Source organism: Myxine glutinosa, chromosome 2, assembly GCF_964187855.1.
Source record: "Myxine glutinosa chromosome 2, kmMyxGlut1.1, whole genome shotgun sequence".
Classification (NCBI taxonomy): domain Eukaryota; kingdom Metazoa; phylum Chordata; class Myxini; order Myxiniformes; family Myxinidae; genus Myxine; species Myxine glutinosa.
The window spans coordinates 114,820,900-114,847,446 of NC_136262.1; the positions used below are offsets into that span (position 1 = coordinate 114,820,900).

General features: G+C 46.7%; 1 protein-coding gene across 1 annotated transcript in view; it reads right to left on the reverse strand.

Moving 5' to 3' along the window:
* The window catches only part of LOC137418242 (ATP-dependent RNA helicase DDX19A-like), a 31,936-nt gene extending 15,451 nt beyond the window's left edge, over positions 1 to 16,485 (reverse strand). Inside the window, exons 1-9 of the mRNA XM_068104259.2 lie at positions 16,345 to 16,485; positions 13,549 to 13,717; positions 13,116 to 13,163; positions 11,393 to 11,528; positions 4,309 to 4,401; positions 4,097 to 4,199; positions 3,887 to 4,001; positions 3,518 to 3,695; positions 3,060 to 3,297 (exon numbers count right to left, since the gene is read on the reverse strand). Coding sequence (XP_067960360.1) covers positions 3,060 to 3,297; positions 3,518 to 3,695; positions 3,887 to 4,001; positions 4,097 to 4,199; positions 4,309 to 4,401; positions 11,393 to 11,528; positions 13,116 to 13,163; positions 13,549 to 13,717; positions 16,345 to 16,407 — 1,143 coding nt within the window. The 5' untranslated portion in view covers positions 16,408 to 16,485. The remainder of the gene's footprint in view (positions 1 to 3,059; positions 3,298 to 3,517; positions 3,696 to 3,886; positions 4,002 to 4,096; positions 4,200 to 4,308; positions 4,402 to 11,392; positions 11,529 to 13,115; positions 13,164 to 13,548; positions 13,718 to 16,344) is intronic.
* Positions 16,486 to 26,547: the final 10,062 nt, after the last annotated feature.

Here is a 26,547-nt window from a genome sequence, read left to right on the forward strand (position 1 = left end):
GTGGGCATCAGGGGGTAAAGTGCCAGGAGGGGCCTTCCCCAGTTAGGGTAGTTGTGAGTTGTTGAGTGGGGCCCGAGGATCCCAGGAGAGGACCCGGGTTGCCCAATGCCAAGGTGGGCATCAAGGGGTAAAGTGCCAGGAGGGGCCTTCCCCAGTTCAGGTAGTCGCAGGAGCAGGTAAGCTCGGGTGGCGACTTCAATGGCGGAGGTGCGCAGGTAGTTGGACCTGCTGGTGGAGCCACACGACCCAGCCCCAAAATTGTGCAAGGGCACAGTGAGAAAATTCGTTGGGAGTGAGACCCAAATTTTGAAGAGCACCACAGGGTGGACAATGGGAATTCGGGTTTTTTGTACCATATAGTTTAAAGAGGCTGATTGGCAGGGTACGACCCCCGGGCAAATGAGTAAATGTCAGTAGTGTAGTTAGGAGATGAGAAATCCCTTCGCACCATCCACAGCCAATCACCAAGGAGGACAAAGCTCCACACCAGGGCTTGGTAAACTGTTTGAGTAGTAAAGACGCATCATGACGTAATGTGACGTTGTGTTTTGTTCCATTCCTTCCTTCTTGGGAGGGATTGGGAGACGAATTTGGATTAGAGGGGGATATGGGAGACAAGACGTAGAGACGAATTTGTAAATACAAGGGAGGGGCTAGGGTAGTGTAAGCCGACGGTGGGGGGTCCGGACGGATAGGGACGAGCTTGCTCTGCTCGCTCTTCCGCGCCCCTCGCATTGCATTACTTTGTTTTGCTGTGTGCCGTTGCGCCCTTTCCGCTTTGCTGGTCGTGCTTTGTCTCTCCCCCCACCCCAGGACCATATTGGAGGTGGAGCTGTGCAGCACCCTCGACATGTGCAGCATCTTGCTGCATCTGTGCAGCCAAACAGCGCAGCACTTTGCTGCTGTATCCTTCTGCTGCACCCTTGTTACATCTGTGTAGCCGAACTGCGCAGCATTTGCTGCCATATCCTTTTGTTATAACTTTGCTGCACCTTACACACTATGGACCACAAGCTTTGTGGCCTTGCACCTCTGCTGTGCAGCACCTTGCTGCAACATCATCTTGCATCTTCGGACCACTTGTTTTGAGTGGCATTAATGTCACGCATTCGGACCACATGTTGGCCCCGCCTGGCAAAGAGATGAAATAAAAGCATTTGTTGTGCATTTTTATTATGGTGTACTAGGAACGAGAAGATGTGTAAGTTAGATAGCCCTGAAGATCAAAAATGGCCTGTATGCTGGTCTGGGGGCTAGCTGGTTTGATAGGCACACAGAAGAAGCAAGAAGCAAGATGCAAGAAGCAAGCAGCAAGTGTTATGATTTATGAGTGTGTTGTGTTTTTGCTGCGCTTTCTCTCCCCTCCAATCTTCTCTTCCAAAAAGGACAGGTCCTGGGTCATAGAATTGTAAATAAATTAAGTTTTTGTGCTTGTAAATATAAAAATGCTGCCCACCGGCTATGTGTTTAGTTTGACAAATTCCGGAATTCGGTTAGTTGTGGGTGCGAATCTGATATGTAGCTACTCAACGCAATGGAGGGACATATTTAGTGTTTTAAAACTGTCGCATACACGGGTCAGAGTAAATGTTAGGGGGAACCACACCTATATGTCACATGTAAAAGTAAAGTTAATTTTGCATGTCATTCTCTAAACCGGTCGTTTCATTTGTTGGTTTCGACTCGGGGACGAGTCTGACGAGGCAGGGGGGTAGTGTTGCGGTTTTGTGTTTTTGCAATAAAAGGTTAATTTCCCCTCATAGTTAGTCACACTACAACATGTAGCCTCGTTTAAGCTCAGTTATTTCTTTGTAAGTGTAAGCGTAGACCTTTCCTATGTGTAGTTTTGCGTTGAGTAGAATAATGAGAGTTAGGTCTCCTTCCAATGCTTTATGCCACCTCGATGCTTTGAGTTTTGGCGCAAATTACCACGAGGCCGGCCTGACAAGTCGAGGCAAGCCGAAGGAAGGCGGAACAGGAGAAGTGGGAGTGACTGGTAAGCACGAGCCACCAATCAGGGCTCGAGGGGAGTGGCTTAGCACTGCATCAAAAGGCGTGGTTTGGAACATTCGAGACAGGCCATGGCGTGGCAATATAACCATGTGCCCAGAGCCCCCCCAGGTCAGTTATGCGCCGGGGTCCTCTGTTGAACGAGTAGTTCTGAGGAGAGGTGCGCTGAACCAAGTCAAGAGTGGAGAGTTCTGAGAGTGCGCGGTGTGAATTGCGTTACAAGTTGAATGCTCGGTTGAGCTTGAGGCAGATCCTCCGTGGAATTATGCGAGTGAAAGCGCGCCGTTATATTAATCGCGCTGTGAAGAACCGCCGAGCCGGGCGAGAGACGCGCATATTCGCCTGCCTGCCTTTGTTCGAGATACGCGCTGCGAGGATCCCTCCCGCCTGCCTGCCTGCCTTCATCGAGGGACATGATGTGACCGCAGAGGGCCACGTCGGGCGAGCTGTTCCTGAACAACAAAGCCGGCGCGTTCAGCGCATGAACCATCCTTCCTTCATTCCCCCTGTGAGTGTGAACGGGCCCATTGTCTGGGTAATAAGCTAAGACTGCTTAAGTGCCTGCTCTGTGTCTCTTCGCCTTGTATAGCTGTAAATAAACCTGTGTTCTTCCTTCTATTTGATCGTTCCCATTGTTTCCATCTATTGACTAAGCGTGGTACGAATAATATCGCTCTAATCGGGTTCCAATAATAAGGTAACTGCACGGACCACGTGGTACGCCATCCGCTCGGACGTACTCAAATTACGCGTGGTTCGTGCGAGACTTGATCCCCGCTTCCACGGCGGCGTAGGTACTTAGGTACATGCGAGAATTGTCCCGAAACCCTGTCCTGCGTCTGCCCGGGAGTGGCGATAAGTTTCGCGGATGCGACAACCCAAAAAGAACAAGGGGCTTAATCTCCCCTTGGTAAGGGAACGAGTGTTGCGCAAAACTGTAACAATATCATATATCCCAAATCAGTGATAGCAGTGGCAGGGAGCGTTTATCCAGGAGCTTAAGCATCAGTTGTGGAGTCCTGATGGTATTCCACTGAAGGATCACTTACTTCACAGAATATCATGACTTGCGCGATGGTGATGGCACCGTAGATGTTGCAAAGTGCCTGGAACTTGGCATTGCGGTCTCTACACATGATGAAGTATTGCTTTATATTAACAAGGGTCTCCTCATCACGCCGAAGGCGAATCACGTTGGGATCAGGAACAATACGCTGCGCAAAGGCCCAAACAGAATCTTCAAAGGTGGCCGAGAAAAAGAGCATCTGGCAGTCACTTGGCAGCAACCTGAACATGGAGGAAAGTAAATAGAACTAAATATGGGGGAAGCAATAAACTCAAGACTAAATATGGACAAACTTGAACAGGTTTGAATGGACTGACTCAACCACGGAGTTCGAGCAAGTCTAAAAACAATAGTTGTGTAACAAATAGGCAAGTAAATGGAAAAATAAAGATCTTAATCCCACTAAAGGTCATAAAAAATCCATATCTACAATGTCCATACTTTTTGATACGAATGCTCTGGTCCTTGTGTCCCTGGGTGGCGATCATGACATCCGCTTCATCCAGCACAAACACCTTGATATTCTGCGGGTCCACGATGCGTAGCTTCGTACACCAATCGAGGAGCGTGCCCGGAGTACCAATCACAATCTGCTCCTCACAATGCGTGCCACGTTCCACTGAATAAAAATGGGTATAGTTTTAACTGGGATTGGAGGGAAAGTCTTTGAATGCCATGAACATTCTTCATCTGCAATTCCAACATCCATAGACTAAAAGGATCAAAATAAATCCCGTGCAAAGTTCATCATTCAATCAAATGACCCTTCCTCACCCCCTGACCTCCCTCCACCCTTCAATTTGCACTCACATCGGTTTCCCCGTATGGCGTACAAGAGTCTGATGTCTGGGCAGAACTTGCTCATTTGCTCGATCACCGTCCCAGTCTGCAGCGCCAATTCAAAGGTGGGTGATAGGCACAGGCACTGGGGAAGAAAGAATGTATTTTAAATGTTGTTTACCAAAACTACAAACCCACACCATGATGGTTTACATGCAACCTACAACCAGCAACTCCTACCTGTGGGTGACGCTTGGTAGCATCCACTCTGCTGAGCATGGCCAGTACGAAGGCAGCCGTTTTGCCCGTTCCCGACTGGGATTGTGCTATAAGGTTGTGAAAGCTGTGGTTTGGGTGTGGAAATTTAAAAGCAGAGATGAAGAAAACCACAGAAAAGGAGGGGGGGGGGGGGTTGGTGTATCAGCATGCAGGTGTACGTGTGCAACACTTACGGTTGTGCGAGCATCAATGGAAGGGCGGTTTCTTGTATTCGAGATGGTCGGTTGAAACCCATGTTGTAAACCCCCTTTAGGAGTTCTGGCATTCTTTACGGGGGTAGGGGGAAGGGGGTTGTGTTGCAATAAACAAAATATTTAGCATCTTACAAGTAGTAGTAAATAGTTTTATTCAACCAATCATAAACATTCAAACAGAAGAAAACAGAAATGGCAGAGAAATAGTACATTACAACAAAAGAGAGAGAAAATCACACACGGATTTGATCACTGCAAGTCTAAAAGGCTAAACCATCTACATTATACATGTGTCAGTGATACGAAAAAAATAAAATAAAAAATAAGAGCACTTGAAGAGCCTGTCATCTACACATACTGAGGTTAGGGTTAGGAATAACTAATATAGGAACAACATATGGAATATGTTAGGAATAACAAGGAATGCAAACAAATTTCATTGTAAAATAACATGACCACAAGGCAGGATAAACTAAAGGAGGGTACATATAGCAAAACGCAGAGGAAGGATTAGAGAATAGGTGCGTAAAAAACAGCAGAATGTTATTACAAAGATATACAGTCGGACCCCGCCATTCGCGATTCCGCGTATTCGCGGCTAAAAAATTGCGACCTGCTTCTCTATTCGCGGGTTTCCGGTTTCCGGTTCCTCGAGCGAGTGAAGCGTACTTCGAGCTCTCCATGGCATCGAAGTTTAAGTGTTTTCCCATTCTTGTCTTTGTCAAATTTCCACTGGTTATTTTGCTGTGTACGTGTTATTGTGTGTTTCTGGTTGGTATTGGTTTGTAATTCGTACAAACTTGTGTGTAGTTAATCGTTTTCTGGGTCGTACCTCGTGCGCGGCCTGGTAACTTGGGGCTTCCCTCCCCTCGTCGGTGTTTTGTCGGTTTGGGTTATTTTCTTTGCTGTATTGCTTGTTTCTTTTATTTTATTTTCTCCCCCTCACCTCACCTCCCTAGACAAAGAATTCTATATTGATTCTTTCTCTCCTCCCGGACACGTGCTTGTTCGCTCTCCTCCTCGTCTCGGCTTGTGCCCCGCCCCCTGTATCTCGTTTCTCTTCCGCCTCTGCTCCTTCCTTCTCAAATCCACGTTCTCGCTTGGAGACTTTTCCCAGATTGTTTTTCATGGTTTTCATGGTTCTGTTTGGATATTGTTGGAATATGTTTAAACCGCAGCCGTGATGCTGACGCTGCCGCCCCCCCCCCCCCCCACTCCCCCCAGAATTTCCATGTTTTAAACGTTTCCCAGTGTGTACCCTGGTCAGAATAGGTACATCGTATCCCTGCGTGTCGTAAGAGACGACTAAGAGGGTTGGCGTCAGGAAGGGCATCCGGCCATAAAAACATTGCCTCAAAAAGAGAACCATGACAATTACAACTACATATTGGCAGGGTGCAGCCCGAAGTGGAGATCGGTTTCTGAGGTTTGGGACATGGAATGTAGGGACAATGACAGGGAGATCAGGAGAAGTGGTGGAAGTATTGGTCAGAAGAAGAGTGGACATATGTTGTGTGCAAGAGACGAGATGGAAGGGAAGTGGTGTGAGAATGGCGAAGGGTAGGCAGGGACAGAAATACAAGTTTGTGTGGCAAGGGTGCCCGGAGGGCATGAATGGTGTTGGTGTCCTGTTTTCTGAGGAGTTTGTAGACAGTGTGGTGAGTGTGACTAGAGTGAGTGAGTGATAGGTTGATGATGGTGAAAATGATGATTGGAAAGCTCTTGGTGAACGTCATCTCGGGATATGCTCCGCAGGTTGGTCGAAGCAATGAAGAGAAGGACAAGTTCTGGTGTGCGATAGAGAAGCTGATGGAAAACGTGAAAGATGAGGAAGTTGTTGTGGTGGGAGGAGACCTGAATGGACATGTGGGAAAGGGTATGGATGGTTTTGAGGGAGTTCATGGGGGTTACGGATATGGTGTGAGAAATGGAGAAGGTAAAAGGCTTTTGGAGTTTGCTGATGGAGCTGCTTTGTTGATTTGTAATACTCAGTTCCAGAAAGAGGATAATAAGCTTGTTACATACACGTCAGGTGGGTCGACGACAACCGTTGACTACCTGATGGTGCGTAGGCGAGATAGGGGGCACCTCCGGGACACAAAGGTGACCCCGGGGGAGGAGGCTGTTTCACAGCACCACTTGGTTGTCTGCGACATAAGGGTGAAAGGTGCGAAGAAAGCTCGGCGGGTGAAGTACCAACCAAGAATGAAGGTGTGGAGGTTGAAAGAGGTGACAGTAAGGGAGGCATTAAAAGAGAGGCTGAGTAGGGTAGAGGATGATGTGGTTGAGCTTGAAAGTGGTTGGATGTCAATGAAAGCTAGTCTGTTGGGAGCCGTTGGTGAGGTATGTGGATGGACAAAAGGACCACCGAGGCACTCGGAAACATGGTGGTGGGATGATGAAGTTGGAAAGAGGATTGACGAGAAGAGGAAGAAGTTCAAGGAGTGGCAGAAGGCGAAGGGTACGGAAGCAGAAACAGCAGAGCATGAAAGTTATAAGGCAGCCAGGAAGGCTGCAAAGAAAGAGGTAGCAAAGGCGCAGGAGGCATGTAGGAAAATGTTCGGAGAACGCTTGGATTCGGAAGAGGGTCAGAAAGCAGTATTCAGGATTGCAAAGCACATAGCGAAAGAGAGGTGTGATGTGATGGGGGTGAGTTGCTTGAAGGATGAAGTGGGACAAATCGTTGTCGACCCAGATGGAATTAAAGGAAGATGGAAAAGATATATGGAAATGCTGTTGAATGCAGAGAATGAATGGGATGGCAACATAGAGAGTAACCCAGTTTTAGGACAGGCAGAGAAGATAACTGAGAAGGAAGTTGAGGAAGCGATAAAAGCAATGAAGAGAGGAAAAGCGGGAGGACCGACGGGAGTTGTGGGAGATTTGTTGAAGGCAGCAGGAAGTTGGGGTGTGAAGAGAATGACAGAGATCTGTAATCTGGTGGTGAAAGAAGGCCGCATTCCAGTGGTTTGGGAACTGAGTACCCTCGTCCCTCTATACAAGGGGAAAGGTGACCCTCTGGAGTGTGGCTCGTACCGAGCGATAAAGTTATTGGAGCATGGAATGAAGGTATTGGAAAGGGTGTTGGAGAGGAGGATAAGGAAGAAAGTGAAGATCGACGAAATGCAGTTTGGATTTATGCCAGGAAGAGGAACGACAGATGCGCTTTTCATTGTGAGGCAGTTGCAGGAGAAGTACATGGAGAAGAGGAAGAAGTTGTTTTTTGGGTTTGTTGATCTGGAGAAAGCATTCGATAGGGTTCCACACAAAGTATTGACATGGGCATTGAGGAAGTTAGGAGTGGAGGAATGGTTGATCAGAGTAGTGATGGCAATGTACAAAAGAGCGCGCACAGCTGTAAGGACGAAGGACGGGAACAGTGGTGAGTTTGAGGTGAAGGTGGGAGTGCATCAGGGGTCGGTACTAAGTCCACTACTATTTGTAGCTGTGATGGAGGTGCTGGCTCAGAACATAAAGGAGGGTTTACCGTGGGAGTTGTTGTATGCAGATGATCTGGTGTTGATTGTGGAAAGTATGGATGGACTGAAGGAAAAGATGAACAAGTGGAAGGAATGTATGGAGACAAAAGGTCTGAAGGTGAATATCGGAAAGACGAAGGTGATGGCAAGTGGTAAAGCATGTGGTGAGGTGGAAAGAACTGGGAAGTGGCCATGTGCTGTGTGCAGGAAGGGTGTCGGAGTGAACTCTATTCAATGTACAATGTGCGCTGAGTGGGTTCATCAAAAATGTAGTGGTCTGAGAGGGTCATTTACCTGTGTGGCAGCTACATTCAAATGTAAGGTGTGCACAGAGGGAGCCGCAGATGGAGGAAATGTTGAGTTGGATCTTGGATCAGACTCGGCAACGGTTGCTCGAGTGAGATGTGCATGGAAGAAGTTTCGGGAACTGAGTGGCGTGCTGATGAGGAGGAGAGTGTCGCTGAAGCTGAAGGGAAAGGTGTGTGCTGCATGTGTGAGAAGTGTTATGATTTATGGGAGCGAGACATGGGTAATGAACATAGAGCAGCAACGAAGGCTGGAAAGGGTGGAAATGCGAATGGTTCGATGGATGTGCGGAGTATCGTTGAGAGAGAGGAAGACAAATGATGAATTGCGAAAGATGATGGGAATATTGCCTGTGATTGATGCTGTGAAGAGGAACAGGTTGAGATGGTTTGGTCATGTGTTGAGGAAGGATGAAAGTGACTGGTTGAAAAGAGTGATGGAAATTGATGTAGAAGGAAGTAGAGGACGGGGAAGACCGAGAAAGACTTGGCTAAAGATGGTGGAAGAAGAAATGCGGGCAAGGGGGTTAACAAGGAGATGCAAAAAATAGGGCAAAATGGAGAAGATTGTCATGGGGACCGCAAGGCCCGCTCCCCGCTCTAGCAGGGAAAATGGCCTTAAAATGCATGTTGTTGTTGTGTTGTTGTTCTCTATTCGCGGCCCTATGTCCTGTGTATTCGCGGTTGATAAATTACGACCTGCTTCTCTATTCGCAGCCCTATATCCCATATATTCACGTTTTTTTGCGGGTGCAAAAAAAAATTCAGCCGCAAGCATGACCTGCTTCTACATTCGCAGCACTGTGCTTCGCGTTTTCACGACCAAGCTAACTTCGTGGGATATCCCGCCGTTCACACAGTAAACATTGCTTTGCGGAATATCCCACCATTCACACTGTGAACAGCATCGCGGGATATTCCACCAGCTGCATAACACGTGTGGAAGCAGAATAATTATTCTACAATGTTTCTTGTTGAAAAAGAGAATTTTGACCATACAAGGTAATGCCGAGCCCTAGAGACCATGTGATTGCCTGCGAAGCATTTTTTGGTAATGCTGAGTATAGCGAGAGGGAAATGCTGAGCATCTCTGTGTTAAAGAAATGTTATAATGTGAGAGCTGTTCGTGAGAAATAACAGATCACAGAGTCTGCAGTGTGCTAATATCAAATCAAACATCTGGTGTTTACTCGTTAAAATCCTTAAACTCAACATGTGTGGAAACAACTGAAATGGTGTCTTTCACAAAGAGTAGGCGAGTTATCGCCGACTCAATCTTCCCTCCACCTCGTAAATCAGTATATATTCTGAATGTTCCAAGGACTGAATTACAGGCAACTTCATGCGACTGTATGTGCGTGTTGCACCTCTCCGTGCACGTATCTATTTTCCTTTTTGGTGCTGTCTACTCTACAGACGACGAAATTGTACTTTGAACCTAAATTGAAGTGTTTATTCTTTGACACACGTCACCCCACAAGTTATTGTACAGAATGAAAACACTCCACCATATCTATTAGTGCAATTAGCTGTCTCCCTTTTTCCCCATTGAAACAATGGCACAGCATACATTCATGGATTTTCATCGACATTCGCGGGATTTCCCTCGACATTCACGGGATTTCCCTCGACATTCGCGGGATTTGCCTTGACTTTTGTGGATTTTCGCGATTCGGGAACCAATCCCCCCCTTTTTCCATTGAAGCCACGAATAGCGGGGTCCGACAGTACATGTAATTACTTTCTACTGAAAAAATATTAGTAGAGGGCATCGGTAAAAACGTCACTTTGGGGTTGTCCGTTTGATGTACTGTACTTTACACGTGTTTATGCTTTGATTGAAGATTTTCAAGTGCATTGGTCAGTCAACTTTGCTATTCTGTCTGTCTGTCTGTCACTTGTCACTGTCCTTTTTTTTTTCTGTCACTTGTCTACAAGTCACAATTCGAAACCAGTCGTCATGAAACTTTACGAAGTTGTAGAGGTAGTCACAACTGAGAAGCCTATCGATTTTGAGGTCAAAGGTCATCTTAAGGTCACATTTCTAAAATCGTCAATTTTCATCTGATTAGCCTGAAAATTATAAAGCAATTGCATAGTGCATCTCTGAATTGGGAAACCAACTATTTGAGGTCAAAAGGTCAAAGATCAACTCAAGGTCAAACTTCTAAAATCATCAATTTGTCTGAAAAATCATCAATTTTCATCTGATTGATCAAACAACAACAACAGGCATTTTAAGGCCATTTTCCCTGCTAGAGCGGGGGTTAACCTTGCCGTCCCCATGACAATCTTCTCCATTTTGCCATATTTTCTACATCTCCCCTTGCTAACCCCCTTGCCCACATTTCTTCTTCCACCATCTTTAGCCAAGTCTTTCTCGGTCTTCCCCGTCCTCGACTTCCACATTCATTTCCATCACTCTTCTCAACCAGTCACTTTCATCCTTCCTCAACACATGACCAAACCCTCTCAACCCGTTTCTCTTCACATCCGATTGACCAGAGCTATGATTAAGATCGTCAATTTTAATCTTAATGGGCAATTTGATGTCTCCATGGCAACTTTTTGGGGGGTGGGGCGTGGGGATGGAATTTGCAAGTATAGTTCTTTGCACGACGTCTTTCTTGTTTGTCCGTCATTTATGCACGCAGGCGCATTAATTGCATTAGACCCCTATATACCTTTAGACCCCTTAAGACTTCTAAAATCCCTTTAGACCTCGTAGCTAACTAAGAGATATAGACCCCCTTCAACCTCGTTACATCCTTTAGAACCATAAGACCTAAGACTCTCTAGATCTCTAAGACCCCATATACCCTGTTAGAACATTTAGAACCTCTAAGACCTTTCAGACCTTTACAACTTTCAGAGCCCTTTTCAGCTCGCGAGACAATTCCGACCCTTTACACCTTAAATTACACCCTTTAGAACCCTTCGACCTTTTAACACCCTTTAGAGTTTAGACCATTTGAACATTTTCAAGCCTGTACAACTTTTCAGACATTTGACCTTTACAACTAGACCATTTGGACCTTTCCTATGCAGTCAATGACCTTTCATTTAGTAAATCCTTCCATTTATTTGCCACACAAAATACACCATACAAAACAGGTCCTGGCAAGGGTCTGCAATCTCTGATTGACCAATATCTTTGTAATTACAAATGTAAAACTACACCGATGGCGACTAATGCCTTTGTCCTGAATGTGATTTACGTGCAAGCTCATCCCTAAACCCAACATAAAAACTTTCCATCCACAGTTTCATATAACTCACAGGTGTAGCTCTTCAAAGGAGTGCACAGAGTAAAGAGGTGAGCTTGGGTCTCTTTGCTTCACTTCGATGTCATGCCGAGACTCCGCAAGAGACTGTCGTACAAGCTTATTCAGTAAAGACACCTCTGCCTTATTGACTGCAAACACGTGCACACAGACGTGAGAAACATGCTCAATCAGTACTGTACATGATATTGGATGTACAAGATGATGCAAAACCACCACACAAGGTATATCAATGGCTGGGTGGTATCTTCATCACAGTTTCAATACATCAAGACCAGAATCCCTCAGTAACAATGGAAGCACGAGAGCGAATGCAACTGTAGAACAAGGCTGATTTAATGGACTCAACAAGGGACATCGAAAGTCTGTTGTTTCAGGTTCAAACAAGAGTAGATCCGTGGCAGGTGTGGGGAAACACCCACCATCTAATGCCGGCAGATGAGTGGAAATTGATATTGTAATGGTCGTCAGTCACTCCAATTGCCCGTTATAAGTCTGATGCGCCATATCAACACAACCGCATCGGTCAATCACTTTGGAATCTGCCTCGCCAGATCACTTGTCCAACAACCACGACACCATGCAAAATGGACAAGCGTTACGCCTAGGTCCCCCGTCGGTGAAGTGATGTGAGTTGACAAAGTGGAAGACCCAAGGCGGCCATCTTGGATTTTGAGGTGGCGACCCAATTTTCAATAGCGTTCTTCCTTATGCCTAGATACACCCACACACCAAATTAGAATTCGGTCCTTCGCTTACTTTTATAAAGATATTGCAGTGCACGTACACACGGACGGAGGGGAAAACCATCGTCCCCCTTTCGCTCCGCGACGGGGGACAAAAATGTGATTCTGAATGTTATACAGCATCACACCGATGAGGCGTCACACGTCATATGCAAATGAGGCCAAGGGAGCCTGACGTGAGTCGCGATCTGGGTGTGCAGTGTTGAACGACAGTAGCCAATTACTCTGTTATGGGTCTTTCTTAATCACCTCAGGCAAACCTGTGACGTTCACTCCAGGAAACCCCTTTCTCCACCTATATATTGTGCTCGCAGAAATTCAAATTTAAAAAAGGGGTGAAAACAACCTCCATCCACCTTCAGTGGCAGAGGTAGTAACTCTCAACCCAAACCCTAACAACTACCCTACCCTACCCTAACCCTTATTCTAAAATATTCATTAAGGAGATATCTGTTCTCTTTTATGCATTAGTAACCCCAAGGTACAATTTCAAAAATACTATACACAATCTACATAATTTGCAATCTTAAATATACAAAATAATAATAATCAGGTTTGGCAGGGCTGACAAATCATCAGGAAGAACACACAAGCACGAATGATGGATATAAACAAACAAACTCTAAACTTGTCTGTGCAAGCATAACCTTGTAGAACTGCCAAGGGCAGCTTTGTCCAACACAAATCCCAGCACATTCAAACACACCGCCTGCATCACGTAAACCACCCGTTCCGTTCGTGATCTTTTCAAACCTCGTGATAAAACCACCTCTGGTCAATTATTTTGCATGACCACCAGAACTAGGTTTATTTTCCATCAAAACTTATACACTACCAGTGCATGTTAAGAAAAGTTGGGTTTTCTTTATTTCTGCGGCCATTTAAAATAATCCACATCATCCCACCGGCCTAACCCGGCAGGCAAAAATAGTCTAAGCCCCTTATGGTTTCAAACAAAGGGCATCAACTTACTTGTAAGGTCATTGTCTTCATCGTTTTTCTTGCAGTCATTTACGGCGCCTGCAGGAGGGGAGAGAGAGCATCGGAAAGAGAACGAGTACACATCTGTGGCTGCAGCATGCCACACGTAAACCACCAGGAACATGGCCGCATCTCATGGGGCATGTCGGCTGCCTCACCAACCTGAAGACGTGGCGAATGAGGGTGCCGCCAGACAGACACGTGATGGTGAAGGGTTGCCTTCGCAATTTTCATTTTTGTCCAAAATAACACGCCGGGGTCCCCAAAGGTTGACAACCAATTGGAATGTGAGCAGACACACTTGTGATAAAGGCCAAATCTAAATGACACGTTTCGGGTTCATGCTGCGGTAGAAAGTAATTGACGTAGCTTTCATTATCACAGGGAAGTAGAGCCCTTGTACAATGTAACAATGTAGCCTCACCGTCCAATTTTGGAGAAGAGGTGACAGACACGTCGGGGGAGCTGTGGACGGTGGTCGGGACTGGAGTGCGACAGGCAGAAGTGGGAGTTTGAGGAGATGCTGAAGCCGATGCAGGTTTCGTGTCTCTCTCGCCCAATGTCATGGTTCCCAAAACATTGTTCAGACTTTTCTATGTGACACACAAGTACGCAGACACAGAAAATCACCAAATCTGCCCCAGGTATACTCATCACGCACTACTGGAATCCCACCATGGTGCATTTGACATCCTCATTGCAAAAAAACATCGAGCACACACTACATTCAAATACTGTAACTGACAAATAGGCTTGCAATTAATTTATATCAGAACATGAATCCTCTATATCCACCAAGGCCTCACCATGCCAGCCTTACTTTGTCTGACTGATGAGGAAACACAAGGACCTTGGAGACAAGAGGAGGCCATATGGTCCATCACACCTGTCCTTCATCTACATTCTACACCTCAAAAAATCAATCCCTTGAAGGAACTGCGCTCCAACGCGAGTCGAAAGAATTGACGCGACCAAAGACGGAATTCGTCCGAGTTGCTTTATTGAAACAAAACAGCTCAGGTATTCTGACAAGCCCGTTTATCGGGCAGCAATATATATACACATTTATGTCGGGAAGTTTGCCCGGCAAAAGCTATACCGGGCATGCCCGGGTGTCAAGGGCGAGCCTTGGAAAGGCGAGTCTGGACCTGCCCGGGCGTGTTTGGCTGCGGCCTGGCAAGTCGAGGCTGGGCGTGCCCGGGCGCTCTGGGCGAGCCCTGGAAAGGCGATAGCGGGCATGCCCGGACGCTCTGGGCGAGCCCTGGAAAGGCGATAGCGGGCATGCCCGGACGCTCTGGGCGAGCCCTGAAAAGGCGATAGCGGGCATGCCTGGACGCTCTGGGCGAGCCCGGGAAAGACGAGACCGGGCGTGCCCGGGAGGTTCGGGCGTGCCCGGGAACAGTGAGTCCGGGCATGCCCGGGAGAGGCGTGTCTGGCCGTGTTCTGGCCGGTGCAAGGCGATTGTGTGCATCCAGCGGTAACCGCTACACCCTCAGTCATTCGAACCCATGAAACGAAATGCTGGTGAAGAGTCCATCTATGTTCAAATGCAGGCAGGTAAGTCGACTTTCCGTCTTTTCCACCTCCTTTTGAGTCTCTCACCCCTGCCATTTCTATGCTACCCCACTCCCTCCGTAATCCCAAACCCACCCACACCCTAACCCTTCCCCAAAGCACACATGGTCCACCATTAACCACCTTGGGTGAAACTACCTCAATCCAGACTCACTGCTAACCTCCACTCATTTGTTCCTCTTTTCTCACACCAGTGGAACCAACTTCCTCAGTCTGTTCAATCTCATTCTTCAAGACAGTTGCTCGCCACCATCTCAGATCATCACCGACCCACAACCATGATCTTTTCTACCCCATCAACCCTGACCCCAGACTCGGCAACGGTTGCAGGAGTGAGATGTGCAAGGAAGAAGTTTCGGGAACTGAGTGGCGTGCTGACGAGGAGGGGAGTGTCGTTGAAGCTGAAGGGAAAGGTGTATGCTGCATGTGTGAGAAGTGTTATGATTTATGGGAGCGAGACATGGGTAATGAACGTAGAGCAGCAACGAAGGCTGGAAAGGGTGGAAATGCGAATGGTTCGACGGATGTGCGGAGTATCGTTGAGAGAGAGGAAGACAAATGTTGAATTGCGAAAGATGATGGGAATAGAGCCTGTGATTGATGCTGTGAAGAGGAACAGGTTGAGATGGTTTGGTCATGTGTTGAGGAAGGATGAAAGTGACTGGTTGAGAAGAATGATGGAAATGAATGTAGAAGGAAGTAGAGGACGGGGAAGACCGAGAAAGACTTGGCTAAAGATGGTCGAAGAAGAAATGCGGGCAAGGGGGTTAACAAGGAGAGATGCAGAAAATAGGGAAAAATGGAGAAGATTGTCATGGGGACCGCAAGGCTAACCATGGGGTCATGGGGCTAACCCCCGCTCTAGCAGGGAAAATGGCCTTAAAATGCCTGTTGTTGTTGCCTGTTGTTAGCTCTTACATGAGCCTCGATCTTGTACAAAAAAAAAAAAGTTGGCTGGTTAGGCCTGAGGTTTGACTTGGTAGTTCGGGCGAGAGTTTGTAATAATAGTCCCCTCCCGGTGTACACCGCAGGGGACTATAGGTTTGCACTCCGTCCCTCCATCTGTCAATCTGTCCGTCTGTCACTGTCAGTCCGTCACGCAAAGAACAGCTTTCCGGACATTTTTTTCTAAACTCTTAATGCTAATTATTTCAAACTTGGTCCATGGTTTCCTTATGATAAGTTACAGATCAAGTTCGAACTTCACGACGTTTCGATCATTTTTGACAAAGTTATGGCACTTTGAACTTTGGTCATTTCCCCCACAGTTTTCCGGACGACAGACTGCCGGTAGAGGACATGTAATGCAGTGCAATACTCAGATTGCTTGTTTATTCAGGATCCTGGTGAAAGCTCCTGCTCTTCCCGAAGGATACCAATCATGGAAACCCAACGAATGCTAGCAGACGGGATGCCCGGCTTAACGTTCATCCGAGGGACGGGGCACACACACATTGATGAATCACCCGAGATGACGGTTTTCTAACTGGGCCGAGATCGGATCCCAGGCGGCAGGCACAGCGCGGAGACACCGCACAGTGCGGCCCTCACGGGTTAGGCCGTCGTGACAAACCCAATAAAAACCCTCACAATTTGCCGAATTAGACATTACTGATGATAATTAAAGAACACGGAGTATACGAACCGTCGTTTCGGTGAGTTGTCGCGACTCCTGGTCGTCAACGGATTTGGACCACGAATCCATCATGCCTTTGAGGTGGAACACGTTAGTTAAACAAACCACGCTTCCGTTACGTTGTCAGACGTAGGAAAATGTCCGATACGTGATGGCGTCAGACCGGTGTGTACGTTCTGCGTCATGACGTCACGAAAGCGCACATTTACTACCGGAAGTATATTGTGTGAAAACAGTTATGCTTATGCCAATACACAAATCATTCGTCCAAAGTTTATTATAAATGTATAATATAGAAATAATAAAGACAAGTAGAGACAAATACAAAGTACACCGACCCCATCCCAAATAAATAAATAACATATCCTCCAGCGCGAGACATTTCTGGCGATGCCGCCGTGCAGCACATACATAGAGATGGAGTTTGTTAGGGTTAGGGTTAAGGTTGTTGTTGTTGCAAAGTACATCGACCCCATCTATATATATAAAACACAGTTTGTGTGTGTGTGTGTGTGTGTGTGTGTGTGTGTGTGTGTGTGTGTGTGTGTGTGTGTGTGTGTGTGTGTGTGTGTGTGTAATGTTACCGATAGACTCCTAAACGGAGAGGCTTACGTGCTTGATATTTGGCATAGACATGCCCATTGAGCCTGGGACGAACATGGCCGAACTCAAAATATTTGACGATCCATATTTTTTATTCATATTTACCTCAGCGCATTTCAGCGCACGGAATCAACGGAATCAGAGCAGGTGGGCGCTGATTCGCTCAGAGCGATCACGTGATGACGCTATGACGCTATGAACGATATGAAAAAAAAAATCGCTATGACGCTATGAAACGCTATGAACGCTATGACACTATGAACGCTATGACGCTATGACGCTATGAAAAAAACAAATCGCTCGCTTTGCCAAGGGGCTCGCTCCCCCCCCCCCACCCCCCCGTTCCCCTAACATATCCTCCAGCGCGAGACATTTCTGGCGATGCCGCCGTGCAGCACATACATAGAGACGGAGTTTGTAGGTACGTGTACAATAACTGATTGATTAATTGCGTAATTAAATTTAAAACTAGAGCGCCACTCAAACCTCAGTAGAGCGCGTACTCCCGCCGTGGGTCAAGTTGGAATAATACGTTTTGTTTAACATCCCCTCTCCCCAAAACAATACATGAAAAAGAAAGTAGGCCCTGTCAGATAATTTATTTCGACATATCTCGGAATTAGAGGAGAAAAACATCATTTAAGAATGAGAATAAAAGCTTTAATGCAGTAAAACAGAAAAAAAATTCCCCAAAAAATTTCCTGGATCCAGAATAATATCCTGAGCTTCACCAAAAACTAATCAATTCTTCCTTATCCCAAGGCCAATCATCCCACCAACTTTCAGCCAAATCTGTTCAGAACTTTTCCAGATATCTTGTTCACAAACACACGAACACACACACGGACGGACACAATCGAATGCATTACACCCTTGCGGGAGTAATAAATATATCAGGTTTCTATTGCTCAAAAGAAACAAAAATACGTTTTGACTTGAAGCTTTAAATTGACACACCCAAGTTTACTGCTGCTTCCATTGTACGAGATAAAGAAGAACTTACAATATGAAATTTCCTTCGGCCATCTCAAATCGAAAAAACAAGTGTAATCTTGCAGAACCAAAAGCAAATACTATAGTAGTTCATCGACTTACCACGAGGTGATCAAACACGATAGACATCTATGTTAAAGGAGTGAGTGTTACCATGTTAAAGGAGTGTTATACGAAGGGAATTGACTTACCTCCCCCTCTCCCTCATATTGCTTGGTCGTCTGTTTCTCTGTCTGTCTGTCTGTCAATCGCCTCCAGCTCACAATTTGAAGCCGATCTTTACGAATCATCACCAATCGATAGAGTTAGTCAAAAGGAAGAAGCCTATTGATTTTGACGTCAAAAGGTCAACATCGGCCAGAGGTCAACAAACTGTCGAATTTCAAAAATCCTCAATTTTCATCCGATTTACTTGAAATTTGAAAAGGATTTTCATATCAGGTCAGTGAATTCAACAAGCAATTTTTTTTTCGGGAAACATAGGCCAAAAGGTCAACAAAGGCCACAAGTCAACAACTTATGTGAAAAATCTGCCAAACCATCACATCCGCCAAATTAACGCATCCTCCAAACCAACGCATCCGCCAAATCAACTCATCCACCAAACCAACTCATCCACCAAACCAACTCATTCCGCCAAACCAATACATCCGCCAAACCAACACATCCGCCAAACCAACACATCCGCCAAACCAACACATCCGCCAAACCAACACATCCGCCAAACCAACACATCCGCCAAACCAACACATCCGCCAAACCAACACATCCGCCAAACCAACACATCCGCCAAACCAACACATCCGCCAAACCAACACATCCGCCAAACCAACACATCCGCCAAACCAACACATCCGCCAAACCAACACATCCGCCAAACCAACACATCCGCCAAACCAACACATCCGCCAAACCAACTCATCCGCCAAACCATTACATCAGCCAAACCAATACATCCGCCAGACCAACCCATCCACCAAACCAACACATCCACGAAACCAATACATCCGCAAAAACCAACACATGTGCCAAATCAACACATGCGACAAACCAACTCATCCACCAAACCAACACATCTGCCAAACCAATACATCCGCGAAACCAAAACATCCGTAAAAACCAACACATATGCTAAACCAACACATCCGCCAAACGATAACATGCGCCAAACGATAACATGCGCGAAACTAACACATCCGCCAAACCAACGCATCCCCCAAACCAACACATCAACCAAACCAACACATCCGCCAAACCAACACATCCACCAAACCAACACGTGCACCAAACCAACACACCCGCCAAATCAACACATGTGCCAAATCAACACATGCGCCAAAGCAACTGATCCACCAAACCAACTCATCCGCCAAATCAACTCATCCGCCAAAGCAACACATCCGACAAACCGACACATGCGCCAAACCAACGCATGCGCCAAACCAAAATATGCGCCAAACCAACACATCCGCCAAACCAATACAACCGCCAAAACCAACACATCCGCCAAACCAACTCATCCGCCAAACCATTACATCCGCCAAACCAATACATCCACCAATCCAACACATCCGCCAAACCAATACAACCGCCAAAACCAACACATCCGTCAAACCAACACATCCGCAAAACCAATACATCCACCAACACCAACACATATGCCAAACCAATACATCTGCCAAACCAACTCATCCACAAAACCAACTCATCCGCCAAACCAACACATCCGTCAAACCAACACATCCGCAAAACCAAAACATCCGCCAACACCAACACATATGCCAAACCAATACATCCGCCAAACCAACACATCCGCCAAATCAACACATATGCCAGACCAACACATCCACCAAACCCACACATCCGCCAAACCAACGCCTGCGCCAAACCATAACATGCGCCAAACCAACACATCTGCCAAACCAACACATCCGCCCAACCAACACATGCGACAAACCAACACATGCGCCAAACCAACACAGCCGACAAACCAACATATGTGCCAAACCATAATATGCGCCAAACCAACACATCCGCCAAACCAACACATCCGCCAAAGCAACGCATCCGCCAAACCAACACATCAGCCAAACCAACACATCCGCCAAACCAACACATCCGCCAAACCAACACGTGCACCAAACCAAGACACCCGCCAAATCAACATATGCGCCAAATCAACACATGCGCCAAACCAACACATCAGACAAACCAACACATCCGCCAAACCAACACATGCAACAAACCAACACATGCGCCAGATCAACTCATCCGCCAAAGCAACTCATCCGACAAACCAACGCCTGCGCCAAACCATAACATGCGCCAAACCAACACATCTGCCAAGCTAACACATCCGCCAAACCAACACATGCGACAAACCAACACATCGCCAAACCAACACAGCCGACAAACCAACATATGTGCCAAACCATAATATGCGCCAAACCAACACATCTGCCAATCCAACACATTCGTCAAACCAACACATGCGACAAACCAACACATCCACCAGACCAACACATCCGCCAAACCAACACATCCGCCAAACCAACACGTGCACCAAACCAACACACCCGCCAAATCAACACGTGCGCCAAATCAACACGTGCGCCAAATCAACACGTGCGCCAAACCAACTCATCCACCAAACCAACTCATCCGCCAAATCAAAACATCCGCCAAACCAACACATGCGCCAAACCAACATGTGCACCAAACCAACACACCCGCCAAATCAACACGTGCGCCAAATCAACACGTGCGCCAAACCAACACATGCGACAAACCAAAACATGCGCCAAATCAACTCATCCGCCAAAGCAACTCATCCGACAAACCAACACGAGTGCCAAACCAACGCATGCGACAAACCAAAATATGCGCCAAACCAACACATCTGCCAAGCCAACACATCCACCAAACCAACACATCCACCAAACCAACTCATCCGCCAAACCAACTCATCCGCCAAACCAATACATCCTCCAAACCAACGCATGCACCAAATCAACACATCCGCCAAACCAATACACTCGCCAAATCAACACATGCACCAAATCAACACATCCGCCAAACCAACACATCCACCAAACCAACACATCCACCAAACCAACTCATCCGCCAAAGCTAATTCATCCGCCAAACCATTACATCGGCCAAACCAATACATCCGCCAGACCAAAACGACCACCAAAAGCAACACATATGCCAAACCAACACATCCGCAAAACCAACAAATCCGCGAAACCAACACATCCGCGAAACCAACACATCCGCCAAACCAACACATCCGCCAAACCAACACATCCGCCAAACCAACACATCCGCCAAACCAACACATCCTCCAAACCAACACATCCACCAAACCAACACATCCGCCAAACCAACACATCCGCCAAACCAACACATCCGCCAAACCAACACATCCTCCAAACCAACACATCCACCAAACCAACACATCCGCCAAACCAACACATCCGCCAAACCAAAACATCAGCCAAACCAACACATCCGCCAAACCAACACATCCGCCAAACCATAACATGTGCCAAACTAACACATGCGCCAAAAGAACTCATCCACCAAACCAACTCATCCGCGAAACCATAACATGTGCCAAACCAACACATGCGCCAAACCAACAAGTGCACCAAACCAACACACCCGCCAAATCAACACATGCGCCAAATCATCACATGCGCCAAACCAACACATCTGACAAACAAACTCATCCACCAAACCAACACATCCGCCAAACCAACACATCCGACAAACCAACACATTCGCCAAAAGCAACACATATGACAAACCAACACATCCGCCAAACCAACACATCCGCAAAACCATCACTTCCGCGAAACCAATACATCCGCCAAACCAACCCAACCACCAAACCAAAACATCAGCCAAACCAACACATGCGCCAAACCAACACATCCGCCAAACCATAACATGTGCCAAACTAACACATGCGCCAAAAGAACTCATCCACCAAACCAACTCATCCGCGAAACCATAACATGTGCCAAACCAACACATGCGCCAAACCAACAAGTGCACCAAACCAACACACCCGCCAAATCAACACATGCGCCAAATCATCACATGCGCCAAACCAACACATCTGACAAACAAACTCATCCACCAAACCAACACATCCGCCAAACCAACACATCCGACAAACCAACACATTCGCCAAAAGCAACACATATAACAAACCAACACATCCGCCAAACCCGCACATCCGCAAAACCATCACTTCCGCGAAACCAATACATCCGCCAAACCAACCCAACCACCAAACCATCACTTCCGCAAAACCAACACATGCGCCAAACCAACACATGCGCCAAACCAACACATGCGGCAAACCAAAACATCCACCAAACCATAACATGCGTCAAGCCAACACATCCTCAAAACCAACACATCCGGTAAACCGACACATCCGCCAAACCAACACATGTGTCAAATCAACACATGCGCCAAACCAACACCTCCACCAAACCAACACATGTGCCAAACCAACACATCCGCAAACCAAGACATTCGCCAAACCAAGACATCAGCCAAAGCAATGCATGCGCCAAACCAACGCATCCGCCAAACCAACGCATGCGCCAAACCAACGCATGCCCCAAACCAACGCATGCGCCAAACCAACTCATCCGCCAAACCAACATGTCCGCCAAACCATCACGTCCGCCAAACCAACACATCCGCCAAACCAACACGTGCACCAAACCAACACACCCGCCAAACCAACACAGCCGACAAACCAACGCATGCGCCAAACCAACGCATGCGCCAAACCAAAATATGCGCCAAACCAACACATCTACCAAATCAACTCATCCGCCAAAGCAACTCATCCGCCAAACTAACTCATCCGCCAAATTGACACATCCGCCAAACCGACACATCCGCCAAACCAACACATCTGCCAAACCAACACATCTGCCAAACCAACACATCTGCCAAACCATCTCATCCGTCAACCATTACATCCGCCAAACCAATACATCCACCAAACCAACACATCTGCCAAACCTGGTGGTTTGGCATGTCCACCCTGTTTGTCCACCCTGTTTACACATACACACACACACATACACACTCCCCGAACACACATCCACCATGCTTACACATTCACCCTAACACACATTCACCCCTAACACACATTCACCCCTAACACACATCAACCCTGTTTACACATCAAGCCATAACACACATCCACCCTGTTTACACATTCACCCCGAACACACATTTACCCCGAACACACATCCACCCTGTTTACACATTCACCCCGAACACACATTCACCCCAACACCCATCCACCCTGTTTACACATTCACCCCGAACACATATTCACCCCTAACACACATCCACCCTGTTTACACATCAAGCCATAACACACATTCACCCCTCACACACATCCATCCTGTTTACACATTCACCCCTAACACACATTCACCCCGAACACACATCCACCCTGTTTACACATTCACCCCTCACACACATCCACCCTGTTTACACATTCCCCCCGAACACACCTCCACCCTGTTTACACATCCAGCCATAACACACATTCACCCCTAACACACATCCACCCTGTTTACACATTCAATCCTAACACACCTCCACCCTGTTTACACATCCACCCTATTTGCACATGCAGCGATAACATACATTCACCCCGAACACATATCCACCCTGTTTACACATTCACCCCTAACACACATTCACCCCTAACTCACATCCACCCTGTTTGCACATGCAGCCATAACATACATTCACCCCGAACACATTCACCCCGAACACACATCCACCCTGTTTACACATTCACCCCTTAACACACAACCACCCTGTTTACGGGTGGCCGCAGTCAGGTTCACTATGTCAATAAATTATATTTCGTTCAAAATCATGGTAGATTAGCAAACCTATACATTTTTGGAAAGGTTATAGCATAAGGAAACTAAAAATCAATGTTTACATTTGGAGAGATACCTGTATGGCGGCCATTTTAGATTTTCAAAATGGCCACTGTAAAATACATATTTTGTTCTATTTCTGCCTCTAATTACCCTAAAAACTTTTTAAAATATACGAAACCTATATTTTCAGGGACAAGGAATCCAATGAAAGTATCAAATTAGTGCTATGGGGAATGGTAAGACACGAATCAAAGGTTTTGAATTGCAAAATACTGTCTTTATATTCGCGATAAGTTGCATAATCAAATACATGTTATCATTTTGTACAGGCAGTTAATAACATCAAAATGTGTCACAATAATTCATATCACCAAACATACACAGGCAGTCAGCAAAATCATATATACACATGCAGTCAGTATAACTTCACATCCACACAGGCAGTCAATGACAAAATATACACAGGCAGTCAATGGCATCAAACATACACGATTACAGAATATGCCATTTAGAGTTCGTCATCACTGTCCTGTGTGTCGTATCCGACAATATAGTCCGCATCGTTTTCACAGTCCGTTCCACACAAGCAAAGGTCGGTCAAATTGATTGGCAAATCGAATTGGTCGAATGGTCGATCGAATCGAATTCGATGAATCGAATCGAATCGAATCGATCGAATTGGTCGAATGGTCGAATGGTCGATCGAAGCGATTGGTCGAATGGTCGAATTGGTCGAATGGAATTGGTCGAGGGTCGAATTGGTCGAATCGAATTTGTCGGAATTGGCAAATGTAAACATTGATTTTCAGATTTTCCATGTAATAACGTTTCCAAAAATGTATAGGTTTGCTAATCTACCATGATTTTGAACGAAAAAACATAGTGAACCTAACTAACAAAGCAAAGTCATGGAATCCATCATTGCCTCGGATATGAAATCTTTCCTCTTCTCCAATGGCTTGATCTCTGATCATCAATTTGGTTTCAGACCTGGTCACTCTACTCTGGACATGCTGCTTCTGCTTTCTCAACAATGGATGGAGGTCCTCAATGCCAAACAGGAAATTAGAGCTGTCTCCCTTGACATATCACGTGCCTTCGATACGGTCTGGCACCCCGCTCTGCTCAACAAACTCTCCTCCTTTGGTATCCATGGAAATCTCCACGCATGGCTGGCGGACTTCCTCTCTAGTCGTAGTCAACGTGTGGCCCTGAATGGGTTTCTCTCATCTCCTCTTCCTGTTCAGGCTGGAGTTCCCCAAGGCAGTGTTCTGGACCCTGTACTTTTTCTGGTCTTCATCAATGATCTCTCTGACTCTCTTGAAAATCCTCTCTATCTCTTTGCTGATGACTCTACTCTCTGTCGCTCCATTCCTCATCCCTCAGATCGGCAGTCTGCAGCCTCCTCACTCTCTGCAGACCTGGACAAAATCACAGACTGGGCAAACAAGTGGAACATGTCTTTCAATCCTGACAAATCTCACACTCTTACGATGTCTCTCCGAAAAGACCGACTGGACAACCCTCCCATCCACTTTCTGAATAATCCTCTCCAAGAAGTTCTGTCACTCAAGCTTTTGGGTCTCACTCTCTGCCATGATCTTTCCTGGGAAAACCACATTTCAAATCTGGCCTCCAAAGCCAGGCACTGACTGGGCATCCTCCATTGTGCGAAGTCCTTCCTTGGCACACCTGAGCTCCTCACCACATACAAGGCTTTCATCCGCAGCTCAATGGAATACTGCTCTTCCCTCTGGGCTGGTGCTCCTGCCTCACACCTAGCTCGTCTTCACGCTGTTGAAACCAAAGCGTTCAGAATCATTGGAATCTCCCGCGATGAAGCTAAATCCAAGGGCCTTTCACTCACTCATCGCAGGCAGGTTGGTGGTCTTTCCGTCTTCTACCGACTCCTCTCCGGCCTTTCCCCCCCCCCCCTCCCCCCAGCTCTCTCTGGGCTCTGTCCCCCAAATATTCCTACAGGTCGCACAAGATCTGCCTGCAACCCTCTTATGGTTAAAACTGCCAAAATCAAGACTCTCTGCTCACCTTCACTCCTTCATTCCTCTTTTCTCCCGCCTCTGGAACAAACTCCCTCACTCTCTTCAATCCCACTCTTCCCTCCAGGTCTTTAAAACAGCTGTTCACCACCATCTCTTATCTTCCCCCATCCAAAACCTTGATCTTTTCTACCCCCGCTAATTTCACCCCAAATCCACTTTTTTGAAATACGAACTTCTTTCCTGGAAGTCCTTGGTGTCCTTGAGTTTTATACTTCTCCCACCCCCCCCCCCCCTCCCACGCCTCCTACCCCCAAGCCCTCTCCCTCCCACACATCTCCCGATGTCCCTGCTCTCAAATGTTGTGTTTGTGTGCTTCCCCTTCTCTCCCCATCTTGTCTACCGCTCCCTCTTTTCATATATTTTGTTTGTCTGTTTGATTTGTTTGTGAAATAAATGTTAGCTCTTTCACAAGCCTCGATTCTGTATACAAAAAACACACATCCACCCCCCTGTTTACACATTCACCCCTAACACACATCCACCCTGTTTGCACATTCACCCCAAACACAGATCCACCCTGTTTACACATTCACCCCTAGCACACATTCACCCCTAACACACATCCACCCTGCTTACACATTCACCTCTAACACACATCCTCCCTGTTTACACATTCA